Consider the following 14185-nt stretch of genomic DNA (forward strand, 5'->3'; position numbering starts at 1 on the left):
GCCACACATCAGTATTTTTCATAGCACTATTACTACTCTAGATGTACTCTGGTATACTATCAGTGATTACAAACAGGAGAGTACTAATTTGGTCATTTTAAATCCAGAAGAACACAATAATTACAGATCACAAGGATAGTCTTTGTGATTATTGCTTTGTTAAAAATATGCTTTGATTTCATGACTAGTTGTAATTACGCTATTTTGGCTGAGAGCAGGAGGTGGCGGTAATGCGCCAACAAGCTAAATGCCATCCTCTCTAACGGACGAAGAAGAACGCACTAGCAGCAGAAGGCCCTTGCTGTCGTTCGGGTGGCTCGAAGCGTAGCGTTGAATTTAGCATTAGGCCAAGTCAAATCACCCTTTACGGGCGGTGTAGCGCAGACTTCACACACATTTGCAGTTTAGTTTCAGTATAATGAGCGACAACGAGAAAGAGTTCAGGGAGCAGGTGAGTTGTGATTAATAGAATAATACGTGGACAGACGGCGCGCTAGCTAAGATTAGCTAGTAAACTTAGCTGCAGCGTAATGGCCGCACATTTTGATAATAAGCTTACATATTTCGACATTTGTGTTCGCCATGTACTAATATATTTTCAAGTTCTTGATTAAAATACTATTTATGTCTTAAGTTTATAGTGAACCAAACTCGGCAAGCAGCGATGCTCGTATCGTCAGCTAACCTAACACGCGGCCGACAAAGAAATCGAGATGTGGTTGCGGCCTACCGCGAATTTACTTTTTTCGGGTTATATTTGGCTAAACTCTTCAAATACTGGTTAATTTTAAACATCTATTGTAATTTTGATTATTGTACCGTCTTTGTATTTACGGACAATTAGCTTCGAACCAAATCACCCTCACTCAAGCTAAAATTCAAAGATGTATTCAGCTAATCGATGTTGTTGATCTGGTTTCTCTGTTTTTCTCTGAATACCTTGGTTCTTACAAAAACATGCCTCTATCATCCTTGTTTGTTCTTTGTTAAGGTTGAGGTTGGAAGAAAGAAAAAGGCTGAAGACGTTTCAGATGTGAAGTTGTTAATATTTGAAGCTGATGGTGTTGATGCATGCTAATGTGTTGGATGCTGAAAGAAGCGGTCAAGATCTGTCTCCACTACTAGTGTTGTAATGGCAGATGGGAAAAGGGGGAAGAGGAGGAAAAAGAAGTCATAATGTCAAACAGAAGAAAGAAGAAATGAAGGGTTGTTTTGAAGTAATGAAGTTATGAAGTTAGGATCAGAAGTTTACCAGGGTATGAGTAATTTCCTATCAGCCTGCTGTTATTACTCTATTTCGTCCTGTTTCTTTCTCTTAAGCATGCACAATTTTTTCCCCCCACTATTACAAGAGCATAATTTGGCATATATCTCCATACATCTTTATGAAATCTTATTTCATTTAAACTAATACTACCTATAATATTTGTTGCAATGTGTGACTTGGCATACCGGTAATATATTTTTTTAAATATAAGTCTCAAAACTTGTAAACGTAAAAAAAAAAAATACTACCAACTTTCTAAAGGCGGCGTCACCTTTTGGCCCGACATTGTTGTTTGTCGCACGCTCTGCTTCACAAGATTCCTTACCTTCGTATCTGATCTGTCAAGGACTCTCGGCATGGCTCGAGGAGCGCGTCCCCCCGACAAGCCGCGAGGTCGACCAGCCAGTCTCCTGTGCAGTCTAAAGATGGCTCCCGTCATTCCAGGTCCCGGTCTCGTTCCCGTTCCAGATCAAAATCCAGGTAAGATGATTTCCCACGTTTCTCATTTACAGGTGATGGTTTTTAAAGTTTAATACTAAAGCGTAGGCTCAAGAACTAAACTGTGTCTGTGACACAGATGCGTTTCAGACTCAGACTTAACTTCTGTCATCAGGTCCCGTTCCCACCGAAGCTCGCGCAGGCACTACTCTCGTTCTCGTTCCCGCTCCCATCGCCGGCACTCCAGGAGCCGGTCTCGTAGCTGGCGCCGAAGGAGGAGCCACAGCCGCTCCCCCATGTCAAACCGCCGCAGACACATTGGAAACCGGGCATGTGTTCTATTGATCTAACGATCCCGATCAAAATCTAGGAGGTCACAGACGAGGGATTTACGTTCCTCTTTTCATTCTCACAGGCCAACCCAGACCCCAACTGCTGTGTGGGTGTGTTCGGACTGAGTCTGTACACCACTGAGAGGGACCTCAGGGACGTCTTCTCTAAATATGGCCCCTTGAGTAACGTCAACATTGTGTACGACCAGCAGTCGCGTCGCTCAAGAGGCTTCGCTTTTGTCTACTTTGAAAACTCTGAGGACTCTAAAGAGGTAAAGATGAGACGCAATGTGTATTTTAAAACTTGTTATCAAGACACACAGGCAGCTATTTTTTTTAACGATGCCAAATAAAAGCTAAATGTTAATGGGATGTGTTGCATGAATGAAACTGTGGCTGCCATCTAAACCTGTTATGGGTTCAAGGCTAAGGAGCGTGCTAACGGAATGGAACTTGATGGAAGAAGGATCCGTGTCGATTTCTCCATTACGAAACGAGCCCACACTCCCACTCCTGGAATATACATGGGGCGCCCAACATAGTGAGTTTTTGGACCTGGACCACCTTTTATATTGTATAACGGGGACATTTTCCTGAACTTGCTGGGGCTGTTATATTCTGAGGTGTCACTTAACTTTATTCTGTATTTTTTATAGTGGCGGCGGGGGCAGCAGCAGCAGCGGCGGCGGCGGTGGAGGTAGCAGTAGTTGCGGTGGCTCGTCACGGCGCAACTCAAGAGATTACGACAGGGGCTACGACAGAGGCTATGACCGGGGTTATGAGCGAGACTATGATCGCTATGACGACCGAGAATACAGATCATACAGGTGATTTCCTTTATCTGAAGCTCAGGAGTAACTGTCAGAAAGTAAGATGGCCTTTTAAAGTGTAATGCATAATTTAGCTTGTAGATTTTAGGACTCTGAGGAATGTGATTAACCCTGACGACATGCAACATCAAAGGCTTCCAGTTCAGTGTTTGGTTTTTCCTCCTACAGACGCAGGTCGCCATCTCCTTATTATAACCGAGGGTACCGCTCTCGATCCCGCTCACGGTCCTACTCGCCACGTATGTTTACACATTTCAATCATTACACCGCAAGCGTTGCTATATTTGTTTGCCTAAGAATTGTGTAACATTCTCACATACCAAACTTAAGTGTTGTTAATTTGACGCTGTCCTGTAATTCTTTTCACAGGCCACTACTGAGCAGCGAGAGAAGAGTCGAGTACAAATTCAGTGCTGTTGCTTGGCTGCTTTTGTCTTTTTGTTCATGAATTGAGTTCTTTTACAAAAATAAAGGTTTTAAGAAATACACCAACAATGTTACATTTCCTTGAGTCCACCAGAAAATAATGCATTTAGGAAAAATAAATGTTTTTATATGTAATGGAAGCTGTGGATTTGTATGTTTGTTTGATTACAGTTTGTTTGTAAAAATCCAGCCTTGAGAAGTGCAGTGTCTGTGAAGAGTTAATCATTACCAATTTGTAGGGGATCTTGTGAAATAAGATATTTTGCTCAAAATTTTTAACTGCAAAAACTTCAAGCAGAAATGGACAATTTTCTGGATTTAGACAAATGTAAGTATTGTTGGCTGGCTTTTATCCTGTTATAAAATGTAATTCTGGGTTGCTCTAGCAAATTACGACTAAGTCCAAAATCCAACCTGTTTGGTGGTGGTTATTCAACCGGTTTTATATGCTGGACAGACTACTGTGGCAATCGTTGCAATTTCCTATTTTCCTTTTTGAATTTGCTTTGATTTACGGTAAACTGAGTTTGTAGTCTGAAATATTACCATGCTTGTTTTTTTTCTTTCTGATGGAAGCAACTTCTTTGGTCATGTATAAGCAATAAAGTATTACTGTACATGGGAAGTTTGTAAAAGTCTGCTTTAATAGTTTTAGACATGGGACTTCCGGTTATTGTATTAGGTGGCATCAAACATCTGTGATTTTCAACACTTGTTTGGACTTAATGGAAGCATTTGTTTGTGATTTTTCAGTAATCGTCACAGATCCAAGGTTTTCATATCTAATTGCGTTGTTATAGACTGTTACGGACTATACAGGTCTGACGCCTAATGGTCAATCCGCCCCCATTAAGCATTATTTTTGGGGTAACTGTTGCGTAGGACAGCCTGAGATAGAAAATAAATAATAATTTGACCAAATTTGTACAATTTTGAACAGTGAAGGGATGTTGTTTGAACCACTGTTTCCAAATTCAAGAATAAACATACATTCTTAAGCAGTACTGTAAACGTATAACTTAACATTTGCTAAATTAAGTATAAATGTTGCTAAACGCATCCGGTCCACTCGTGGACTCACACCGGAAGGGCTCACGGTTAATATCAAAATACTTCCGGGTTGGTGTCAAACTTGCCTTTCCCCCCGGAGTGGCTGGTGAGAGCAGATTTCTGCGGGTTGAAACACCACGTAGACTGTCAGCAAAAAGGCGTAAAAGGTGCGGAAAGAGCCGCCTTCTAAACGCGGTTGATTTTAATATTTATTGAGGGTAGAAAATGTTGATATTAGTATCTGTTTATGTATTCTAGGCTAGCTAACAAGAAGCAAGGAGTGTTTTCAGCTGTTAGCTAAAGCTAGCATTGGATGAGCATATGACTGGACCCTGTCTGCACGTTTCTTAGTGGCGTTTTGAGATGCTTTTGTTGCTGAAACTTTTTTTTTTAACTTGTTGAAAATCCCCCAGATGCCCCCCAAAAAGGGAGAAGCCCCAAAACAGGCTCCATTAATTGGACGATTTGGATCCTCTCTGAAAATAGGAATTGTGGGATTGCCAAATATTGGGTATGTGCAGGTTGTAATTAAACGGAAAAGCATGAATGTTGCACGAGTTGTTTGATTCAGCATTCAGAGTTTCCACCGCTGCTGACATGATCCCAACCTCGTCTACCACAGGAAATCCACCTTTTTCAACGTGCTGACCAAAAGCCAAGCGGCTGCAGAGAACTTCCCATTCTGCACGATCGACCCAAATGAGAGCAGGGTGCCTGTGCCCGATGAGCGCTTTGATTATCTCTGCCAGTACCACAAACCAGTCAGGTGTGTGTCGCGTCAGCGTCTCCTGACGGCCAGTTGTCATTTGTTCGACGTCCATGGATTTCTGTTTCGCTGAATCCTTTTCTGGCTCTTCAGTAAGGTTCCAGCTTTTCTCAATGTTGTGGACATTGCTGGTCTGGTGAAGGGAGCCCACTCAGGACAAGGGCTTGGAAATGCCTTTCTCTCTCACATCAGTGCCTGTGACGGCATCTTCCATATGACTCGTGAGTCGTCATTTCTGCTGTCTTGTCGTACGTAGAGTGGAAAGGTGCTGGGGGTCAAGTTAAGAGCCATTACTAACCCAAATAATGTCTGTCTTTAGAAGTAGAGAATATTTATAACATATTTTTATTTATTCAGACTGGTCTGAAATGACCTATTTTTTGGAATATTCTACTTTGGATTTAGCACGGTGCAAAATATTTGTTGATGAATTAAATCAACTTTTTTGTTGTAGTAATGAATGGCCTTCAGGTTTCAGAATGTGTAAATGTTTGTAACCAACTGAGTACTTCTGTCAATACTCTTGTTCTTTAGGTGCTTTTGACGATGAGGATATTGTCCATGTGGAGGGTAACGTTGACCCAGTGAGGGACATAGAGATCATCCACGAGGAGCTGCGACTAAAAGACGAGGAAATGATCGGTCCAATCATTGACAAACTGGAGAAGACTGCCGTTAGGGGAAGTGACAAAAAGCTCAAACCTGAATATGTGCGTAAAGCTGCTTTTTTTTTTGTGTGTGTGTACCGGTAACTATATTTTGGCCTTTGGACACCAACTGGGATCTAAATACAGACTGCTTTTTGCTTTAGGACATCATTTTGAAGATCAAGAACTGGATCCAGGAAGAGAAGAAACATATCAGATTTTACCACGACTGGAACGACAAGGAGGTAATGAAGGCTGATTAATTGTTTGTTAGTCTGTGTTTACTGTAATATTTTTAAACGGATGTATTAACATGATATTAAAGGATGTAGTGTCTTTTTTATTAATAGTTTCTCACTATAGACAGAGTGATTTCTTCACATGTGTTTTTTCTTTTGATGGATTGGGTCATTCTGTTCGGTCACCGTTGCATCATCTCAGTAGAGCCAGTGGACTCAACTGTTCCATCTCATCTGCAGATCGAGGTGTTGAACAAATACCTGCTGCTGACATCCAAGCCCATGATCTACCTGGTTAATCTATCAGAGAAGGATTACATCAGGAAAAAGAACAAGTGGTATGTTTGCTTTTGGTGGAACATATCTGATCTCATGCAGCCGCTTCAAAATAATTTATCTGCATGCACGCTTTTCCAGGTTGGCAAAAATCAAGGAGTGGGTAGATGCCCACGATCCCGGTGCTCTGGTGATTCCCGTAAGTGGAGCTCTTGAGTCTAAACTGCTGGACATGGAGGGCGAGGAGGAGAGAAGAAAGTACTGTGAGGAGCAGAAGACGCAAAGGTGAGTTTGAAACACAGCTGAGCAAAAATATTTAAAGAACCGGTTTAACCGGCGTAGCCGTGGGAAATATCCTTCATACGTTGGCACTGTAGGTTAAATGTGTGTATTATTAAGGAGCTGCGCACAAACCAGGCTTTGGGTTTCTTAGCTTGGAGTTTCACATTCATTTTGTTTGTTCCCAGTGCTCTAACCAAAATAATAAAGGCCGGCTATGCAGCACTACAGCTGGAATACTTCTTCACAGCAGGGCCAGATGAGGTGCGAGCATGGACCCTCAGGGTGAGTGTGTGTTGCTTTTGTTTGACAGTGCCACTCGTGCCTCATTTCTTTCAAGCATACACCACATTCTCCGTTTATTCTTGCTCTTTAGGGGACAATATATTTAGATATGTTGCCGTTGGCTTTGACATATTTTCAATTATGTTTTTGCCATTTTTCCTGTATTGTTCCTCCAACAGAAAGGCACCAAGGCTCCTCAAGCCGCAGGAAAAATCCACACCGACTTCGAGAAAGGTTTCATCATGGCCGAAGTCATGAAGTACGCTGACTTCAAAGAGGAGGGTAGTGAAAGTGCCGCCAAGGTGCGTGCTTCATATAAACACGGTAATTGTCCCCGAATGCTTTTTAAACACGTCCTCTTTATTTACATTCCCTCTTTTGTAGGCTGCTGGGAAATACAGGCAACAGGGCAGGAACTACATCGTCGAGGATGGAGACATCATCTTTTTCAAATTTAACACGCCCAATGCACCTAAAAAGAAATGAGACCACACAATTCTGAACAAAACAGAACTCACAATACAGTTTAGTGCGGCCCTGGTTTTCATAGCTCTCTTTTGAATTCAGAAGTCCTGGTTGACCTCTCTCGCTGTCCCGGACCAGAATCCATTAAAATGATTCTATAATAATCTTCTTGTACACGATGATCATGCATTCATACCCGAGTAATATTCTGAGAGTGAAATGAGAACACTCAAACATTTTTGAACTGCTGTACTCCAGCTGTGACTTAAACAGTCAGAACTGAAGTCAGAATTATCTTTGACTTTATGTGAAATAGCCTAATGGGAGACAAAAAGACAGCGAACTGCATATTGTTTTGAACTTTATGTTGACACTGTCCACTTTTAATATGCATGAAACTTTTAATCTTTTTTGACGTCATCTTTCATTCGTCAGAGTAATAACAGGTTGCGTTGTTATTACTTGTTATTACTTGACAGTTGCTGTTATGATGGCTGCTGATTGATTTGCACGCTCCACACTGACAATGCTTCCTTGCAATTATAGGTGTGGTCAGTCTGTAAAGCAAACAGTGCTGCCATGAATGAGATCAATATGCAGCATCAATAAATTCACAACACCAGAAACGTTCAATAACGCCAAAATTTGCAGTCTGTAAATGTTTGACTGTTGCTGTGTTCAAAAGTAAGAGAAAATGAAAACCAGCGCTCCACGTTACATTTGGGCCTGTACTGTGCTCCGTTCTGAGTGGGATGATGTTGGCATCTTTTTAAAATGCCTGCTCACACCACATTTGAGAGGTTTAACACTTTTGAGTTGGTTGATTAAAAACTACACCCCCCACACGGTGAACTCCTCTTCCACCAGGACAAAGCTTTGTGGGTCATTGAGTCTGGTCCAGCTTGTTTCACATTTCTTTGCTGTGTGAATGTCTATTTTCCAGGTTCTTTTTTTGACAAATCCCCTCAAGCGTCTTGCCAGCTCGTGGCTTAAAATATAAACCGTGTTAAACTAAAAGACAATAAAATGTCATATAAACCAATGGAAACATAAGTATTGATGCTTTGTGTGTTAGTTTTCCTTGCAAATCCTGGATTGTATTGCTGTGATAATGATGTGTCACTTGAAAGCTGATATTCAAGCCATTACAAATGGAACTACGGTACTCTGTTTGCTATTAAATGAGGCATTAGTGGGAAAAGTGCAAAGCTAAAGCCACAAAGTGTTTGTGAACATGCGATATGAATTGTAGTTCATGTGAATGTAGGTGTCAAAATATGCATTTCCATCCAATCAACACAATAATTATTTCAACTGCCATTTGAGGTTGCAAACTATTAAGTTTTAATAGTGGACCTTTACGCAGTCCGTAATTTAAAAAGTAAACCCTATTGCCAGTCTACTGTAATGGCGGAAAGACATGCAAGACTTGGTTGTCCAAAAGGAGATTTATTTTCCATTTCAACATTTACAGTCAGACAGTGCAGCATAAGGATAAATATATTTCATAGCCCAATTAAAGACTAGCATAACTCCCAGTGAACCGAGTTCTCCTTTTTCAGAGGTCTACATTTGTTTATAACATCTAATGTTTAAGATATATATCCTCATGGGACATTAAAAGGAAAACATTAAGTATATAACATTGTTAAAAACAACCACTTCCTCGGTATCGCGGTTGATAAAAAAGAGCTGCATTCCATCTCTTGTTTCTCAATACCAAACAGGAAACATACGTACTATAAAAAAAATATTGCCATTTGTGTTATCCAATGACGTTCGCCCAACTATCTGATTAGCCAATCGTCCTAGAGAAGAAGGGCGGGACATCCTGTAATGTGACGCAAATTCGACAGTCACGCTTGTTAGTCCCACCTTTTTGTGTTTCCCGCACCGTCAATCAAAATAGAAAAAAAAAAATCGACCCGAATTCACCGATCAACACTAGCCCGCCTTTGATAAAATAATCATGTTTGGAGTTTAGTTGATTAAATAATCCTTCCCGTTACTACCATTCACACTATGACTGGTACGTAAACATTTACCGCATCGAAGCGTGCAACTAATCGGTGAGTTTGTGAGTTTACAGCGAAGCAAGCTGCGTCTTTATAGCTTTTGCTCTGTTGCTAACTAGCTAGATGTGGTTAGCCAGCAGAGCTAGCTGGCTAGCCACGGAGTTTAAAGTAAACAACCAATCCGGGCGAAATTCCCTTTGAATCTTCGCTGCAAAGTTGAAAATCGAGGTCTGCGCCCTTCGGACTGGAGAGTGGGGATGCTTTGCGAGGCCGGAGTCGACGATTACAGAGTTTTGCTGAGTTTCCCCCTCTCTCCCTGCTAGCACCAAAGCAGCCTCTGAAACAAGGAGAAATGGCGTCCGCGGACGTGGACAGCAGTCAAAGCGAGTTTCTGCAACCCGGCAGCGCGGCGGAAACGCAGGTATCCGACATTTTCTAGCTCGTCATTTTTCCCCCTTCGTTCCAATTGCCGGTTATGTTTTTGAGAGCGTGAAGTTCAGACGTTTTAAAATTTTGATGGCATGGGGTGAAAGCCGTACACTTCCTGTGTTCCCCTCAATAACGGCCACCCACTTTACCCCGGTAAAACCCGCCCATAGTGGGTAGGACGCTGGAGTCAGTCACTCGGGCCGGCTCGCTCGGAGATAGCCGGCGTCCCTTCGGCTGGGAGGTTGCTTGCTTTGATAATGTTTGTCAGGGAAGCGTCCATAATCAAATCGGAGCTCTTATAATAGCCGCCCATCCCCCCACGCCCCGTGGGTTCCCGAGCCGGTTCTCTTCACTGCGTGGGTGGTTGCGTTTATGCTCGTAGCGTCTTCCACCTTTCGCCTCTGCACAAATCCGGCCTACGACATATTCTCTTTATTATTAATATGATGATGATGAATATATTTATTAGTGGTATGTATGACAGTACAAGTACAGTGAAACAGTAGCATGTATTACAGTACAAGTACAGTGAAACATCCTGTCTAACACGATATCATTATTAGAACAGTATAAACATTTGCAAAATTATACATATATATATATATTATTTGCATAATATTTAAGAAGCTTCATTTGTCGTATACAATCACCAAAAATGTTCTCTGGTTTTTACCCGCGTCTGAGGAGCAGCGGTTAGCGCTTAAGGTACCAAATTGGGGTTCAGTGTGTTGCCCCTTTTTTTTCATGTAGACTGAGCTGGGGCTTGAGCCACCGACCTTCTGGTAAGAGGGCAGCCCCCCCCCCCCCCCACGGAAAGACTTGGTTCCCTTTCCTGTGATCTAACGTAAACCTGTGCAGAAATGTCCGTTCTTGTTAATCTGAGTGTAAGTCTCGCTCCCAGACGACCGACATGTCGGCCATTCAGATGACGGGTTCGGACCGATGGGAGGTGTTGACTCCCGTCTCAGCCGGGAAGGAAGACCATGGAGTTGTTCACATTCCAAACTCGGGGATTGTCACGTCCAACGGTCAGTACGTGCTTCCCATCGGGGGTCTCCCCAACCAGCCGATCTACGTTACGGCGTCGGGGAATGACGCCGCGGCCAACGGCGTGTCGGGGATCCAGTATCAGGTAAAAAGACGGAGACCTTTACGCGACGGAGGACGTTCTCTGGGATCCTGGTAAAAACGCATATTGCCCTCTTTTCCAGCTCATCCCCCAAATCCAGAATGCCGACGGGACACTTTCAGGATTCCCAACGCAGGGACTGGACGACGGCACGGGGCAGATCCAGCTCCTACAAGACGGCTGCCATGGCAGCATCGGCATCAGCTGCGCCACGACCGCGTCCACGGACCTCCTGACGCAGGCGGGTCAAGGCGTCCAGCTAACTGGGGGGTCGGCGTACACGGGCACGGTGCCCGTGGGGCTACCCGGCAACATCACGTTTGTCCCGATAAATAGTTTGGATCTGGAGTCTTTGGGGTTTACGGGAGCACAGACGGTCCCCATTGCAACGGGGATCACGTCTGAAGGTCAGCTAATCATGAGCGGCCAGATGCTGGAGGGTCAAGGTCAGGGTCAGGGTCACGGCACCAAACAGCAGCTGGTGACTCTGAGCGGTGCCGGCGCCAATCCAGAACTCTACGTGCCAACCACCACCAATTCCTCCTCCTTCCCCGAGACCATCGACGGCACCGGGGTGCTGACCCAAGCTACCGCTGTGTCTGCAGGCGTGGCTGACCCCTCCTCCTCGGCAAACTTCAACTCCCACAACCACCTGCAGCAAATCCAGGTCAGAGTGTGTACGTGTGGCCGGGGGCAGGACAATTTAATCTGGAAGACGGGGAAACGCATTTTATTTTCTATATCGCTGCTGAAATGTTCTTCATGCTGGCCTCAAATAAATGTCCAGATTTGCTTGTCATGCTTGTTTTGTGACGTATTTCAAAATGTTCTGCATCCCACGACCAGTTAAAAATGCTTTTAAACGTGCAAAGTTATTATCTCATGTTACAATATATATTCTACATTTTTATTACGTTGCAGGTCTCATCGTCGAACTCCACCGCGCTCTCCCAGCCTATCCTGCAGCTCTCTGGGGACGCTCAGGGTCAAGACCTGAACGCAGCAGGTCAGACGCTACAGAGCGTACAGCTGGTCAACCCGGGGACGTTCCTCATCCAGGCCCAGACCGTCACTGCAACCGGACAGATCCAGTGGCAGACCTTCCAGGTACCCCCCCCCCCCACCCCCCCAAGGAGCAGACGGGGCAAAAGAGCCAGCTTCCAATGGGTAGAATAATAATCCATATTGCATCTCTAGGTTCAGGGTGTCCAGTCACTCCAGGGGCTCCAGTTGCCCCAGGGACAGGGGCAGGCCCAGCAACTGACTTTAGCCCCGGTGCAGACCCTCCCTCTGGGCCAGACGGGTCAGGTCAGCCTGCCCAACCTGCAAACAGTTACTGTGAACTCTGGAATCCAGTACACACAAGGAGAGGACACAAACAGCCCAATTGGTGAGCACCGCCTGAATGCATCCTCACGCACGGCTCTTCTTACTTGTGAGCAAATCTTCCATTGTTTTGTGTTAAATGAGTGGAAGAGCTCCTAAGTCTGCTGCTTCCTCCTCGGCTCAGGTATTCAAATCAAAGAAGAGCCCGACTCTGAGGAGTGGCAGCTCAGCGGCGACTCCACGCTCAACCCCAGTGACCTGAACAACCTACGCGTTCAGATGGGAGAGGAAGACATGGAGACGGCGAGCGGCGAGGGCAAGAGGCTCCGGAGAGTCGCCTGCACCTGCCCCAACTGCAAGGAGTCCGGCGGAAGGTGGGGGGGGGGGTTAGGGTTAGGAACTATGACACTAAAGCTAAACCTGATGATCCTACTACTATTACCATTTTGAACTGATTTCATTCTGTCATTTTTTTTTGTTGCTGGTTCTTATTCCTTGCGTTATTTGCTTTGATTCTTATGTTAACATCATTTCTTTTCCATCCCCCCCCCCCATTTGTTTCGCAGAGGTTCGGGCATGGGGAAGAAGAAGCAGCACATTTGCCATATCGTCGGCTGCGGCAAAGTCTACGGGAAGACGTCTCACCTCCGAGCCCACTTGCGCTGGCACAGCGGAGAGAGACCTTTCGTCTGCAACTGGATGTACTGCGGGAAGAGGTTCACCCGGAGCGACGAGCTGCAGAGACACCGGCGGACACACACGGGTGAGGCGGGGCGCGGGCGGGTGTCCGATTTCAGGTCGCCTGAGAAAGAGCCTAAAGGCTGAGCAGTTAGTGGCGAACGCGTAAAACGCAGGCGCGGTGAAGTTTTCCTCGCTTTCTGCACGTACTTTCACGCCTCCTCTGGAGCCCGTTTAAAAACCGATTGGATGGTGGCGCCCCGGCGACGGTTCCGCCGTCTGACCCGCGTGTTCGGCGTCTCTTCACAGGAGAGAAGAAGTTCGTGTGCACCGAGTGCTCCAAGAGGTTCATGCGAAGCGACCACCTGGCCAAGCACATAAAGACTCACCAGAACAAAAAGGGCGTTTCCTCCGCGTCTCCGCCCACCACCACCACCACCGACACCGTCATCACCGCCGACGGCACCACGCTCATCCTCCAGACCACCACCCACGACCTCGTGAGCAACCAGGAGATCCCATTACAGCTGGTCACCGTGGCCCCCGGCGAGGTCATGGAATGAGGAGGTGAAGGAGGTGGCGTTTGTTTGTTTTATGTTTTGTTTTTTTGTGAGAATTGACCTATCACAGGGACATCTTGGGCTTTTCTCTTTCCCTCTTACCTTTTGTTTGTTTGTTTTTTTACATATGAATATATATATACGTAAATATATATAACAAATATATATATTTTAAGTAAGAGTTATCTTGACTTTATGTTGTTTATTTTGCAGTCTTTTTATAGACGGGCAAAAAAAACTTTCAAATGTGGTTGCTATGTACACACACAGACGCACACACACACACACACACACAAGATAACACTCAAACACGTGACATAAATACGCAACACAATGAAATGCCTTATTTTGTATTATACTCTTGTATAAAAATGCTGGAGGTGCATGTGTTTTTTAAGCTTTGCAGATGATGTAACTAACAGAGATAACGCGTTTGTAACGTGGAGATGATGATGATGATGATGAGGAGGAGAAGGAGGAGGAGTTTCTGAAATGGAAAGCAGCGAACCTCTGGAATGTTCGGATCTATCTGGGGAGTTCTTACATCATCCACGCCGCACTGCTGCCGTCACGAATGAACGTTTTTGTAGATGCAAGTCGCTCTGAAGTGACGGCCACCTCTTCCAGCATCTGGTCCTTCCGAACAGAATGTCTCATCAGTCCTCACGAGCACACCGTCCTCTGTGCTTGAATGGAGGTGTCTTTCTTTTGTAACCCCCCCCCCGCCCCCCCCCTCATTTTAACTTGT

At 44.7% G+C, this 14185-nt stretch overlaps 3 protein-coding genes across 4 annotated transcripts; all 3 read left to right on the forward strand.

Annotated features, from left to right (window-relative positions):
• The first annotated feature begins 418 nt into the window (after nucleotides 1-418).
• LOC137907768 (transformer-2 protein homolog alpha-like) lies at nucleotides 419-3174 on the forward strand. The gene is made up of 7 exons (XM_068752125.1): nucleotides 419-451; nucleotides 1614-1747; nucleotides 1881-2034; nucleotides 2121-2309; nucleotides 2463-2578; nucleotides 2694-2864; nucleotides 3036-3174. The coding sequence occupies exons 1-7, from the start codon at nucleotides 419-421 to the stop codon at nucleotides 3172-3174; spliced, it is 936 nt and encodes a 311-aa protein (XP_068608226.1).
• Nucleotides 3175-4444: 1270 nt separating this feature from the next.
• On the forward strand, nucleotides 4445-7354 carry LOC137907224 (obg-like ATPase 1). Of its 2 annotated transcripts, XM_068751528.1 has the most exons (11): nucleotides 4445-4510; nucleotides 4757-4854; nucleotides 4966-5109; nucleotides 5203-5330; nucleotides 5644-5819; nucleotides 5921-6001; nucleotides 6236-6333; nucleotides 6413-6556; nucleotides 6739-6835; nucleotides 7015-7137; nucleotides 7220-7354. In XM_068751528.1, the coding sequence occupies exons 2-11, from the start codon at nucleotides 4757-4759 to the stop codon at nucleotides 7319-7321; spliced, it is 1191 nt and encodes a 396-aa protein (XP_068607629.1). In that variant the 5' UTR covers nucleotides 4445-4510; the 3' UTR covers nucleotides 7322-7354. The 2 variants fall into 2 exon arrangements, with proteins under 2 accessions (XP_068607629.1, XP_068607630.1); XM_068751529.1 differs by lacking the exon at nucleotides 4757-4854 and having other exon boundaries at nucleotides 4462-4510.
• A 2235-nt stretch (nucleotides 7355-9589) lies between these two features.
• sp3b (Sp3b transcription factor) lies at nucleotides 9590-13526 on the forward strand. The gene is made up of 8 exons (XM_068751527.1): nucleotides 9590-9736; nucleotides 10646-10876; nucleotides 10956-11540; nucleotides 11795-11980; nucleotides 12071-12263; nucleotides 12384-12573; nucleotides 12766-12962; nucleotides 13187-13526. The coding sequence occupies exons 1-8, from the start codon at nucleotides 9668-9670 to the stop codon at nucleotides 13438-13440; spliced, it is 1905 nt and encodes a 634-aa protein (XP_068607628.1). The 5' UTR covers nucleotides 9590-9667; the 3' UTR covers nucleotides 13441-13526.
• Nucleotides 13527-14185: the final 659 nt, after the last annotated feature.

This window comes from Brachionichthys hirsutus, chromosome 18 (assembly GCF_040956055.1).
Source record: "Brachionichthys hirsutus isolate HB-005 chromosome 18, CSIRO-AGI_Bhir_v1, whole genome shotgun sequence".
NCBI lineage: Eukaryota > Metazoa > Chordata > Actinopteri > Lophiiformes > Brachionichthyidae > Brachionichthys > Brachionichthys hirsutus.

Coding starts and splice junctions, on each gene's coding strand:
- LOC137907768 (XM_068752125.1), top strand. CDS start 419: ATGAGCGACAACGAGAAAGAGTTCAGGGAGCAG. Junction 1,748..1,880: donor CGTTCCAGATCAAAATCCAG/GTAAGATGATTT, acceptor TTCTGTCATCAG/GTCCCGTTCCCACCGAAGCT. Junction 2,579..2,693: donor TACATGGGGCGCCCAACATA/GTGAGTTTTTGG, acceptor TATTTTTTATAG/TGGCGGCGGGGGCAGCAGCA.
- sp3b (XM_068751527.1), top strand. CDS start 9,668: ATGGCGTCCGCGGACGTGGACAGCAGTCAAAGCGAGTTTCTGCAACCC. Junction 9,737..10,645: donor GCAGCGCGGCGGAAACGCAG/GTATCCGACATT, acceptor TCTCGCTCCCAG/ACGACCGACATGTCGGCCAT. Junction 11,541..11,794: donor ACCACCTGCAGCAAATCCAG/GTCAGAGTGTGT, acceptor ATTACGTTGCAG/GTCTCATCGTCGAACTCCAC.
- LOC137907224 (XM_068751528.1), top strand. CDS start 4,757: ATGCCCCCCAAAAAGGGAGAAGCCCCAAAACAGGCTCCATTAATTGGA. Junction 6,002..6,235: donor ACGACTGGAACGACAAGGAG/GTAATGAAGGCT, acceptor TCTCATCTGCAG/ATCGAGGTGTTGAACAAATA. Junction 6,557..6,738: donor GAGGAGCAGAAGACGCAAAG/GTGAGTTTGAAA, acceptor GTTTGTTCCCAG/TGCTCTAACCAAAATAATAA.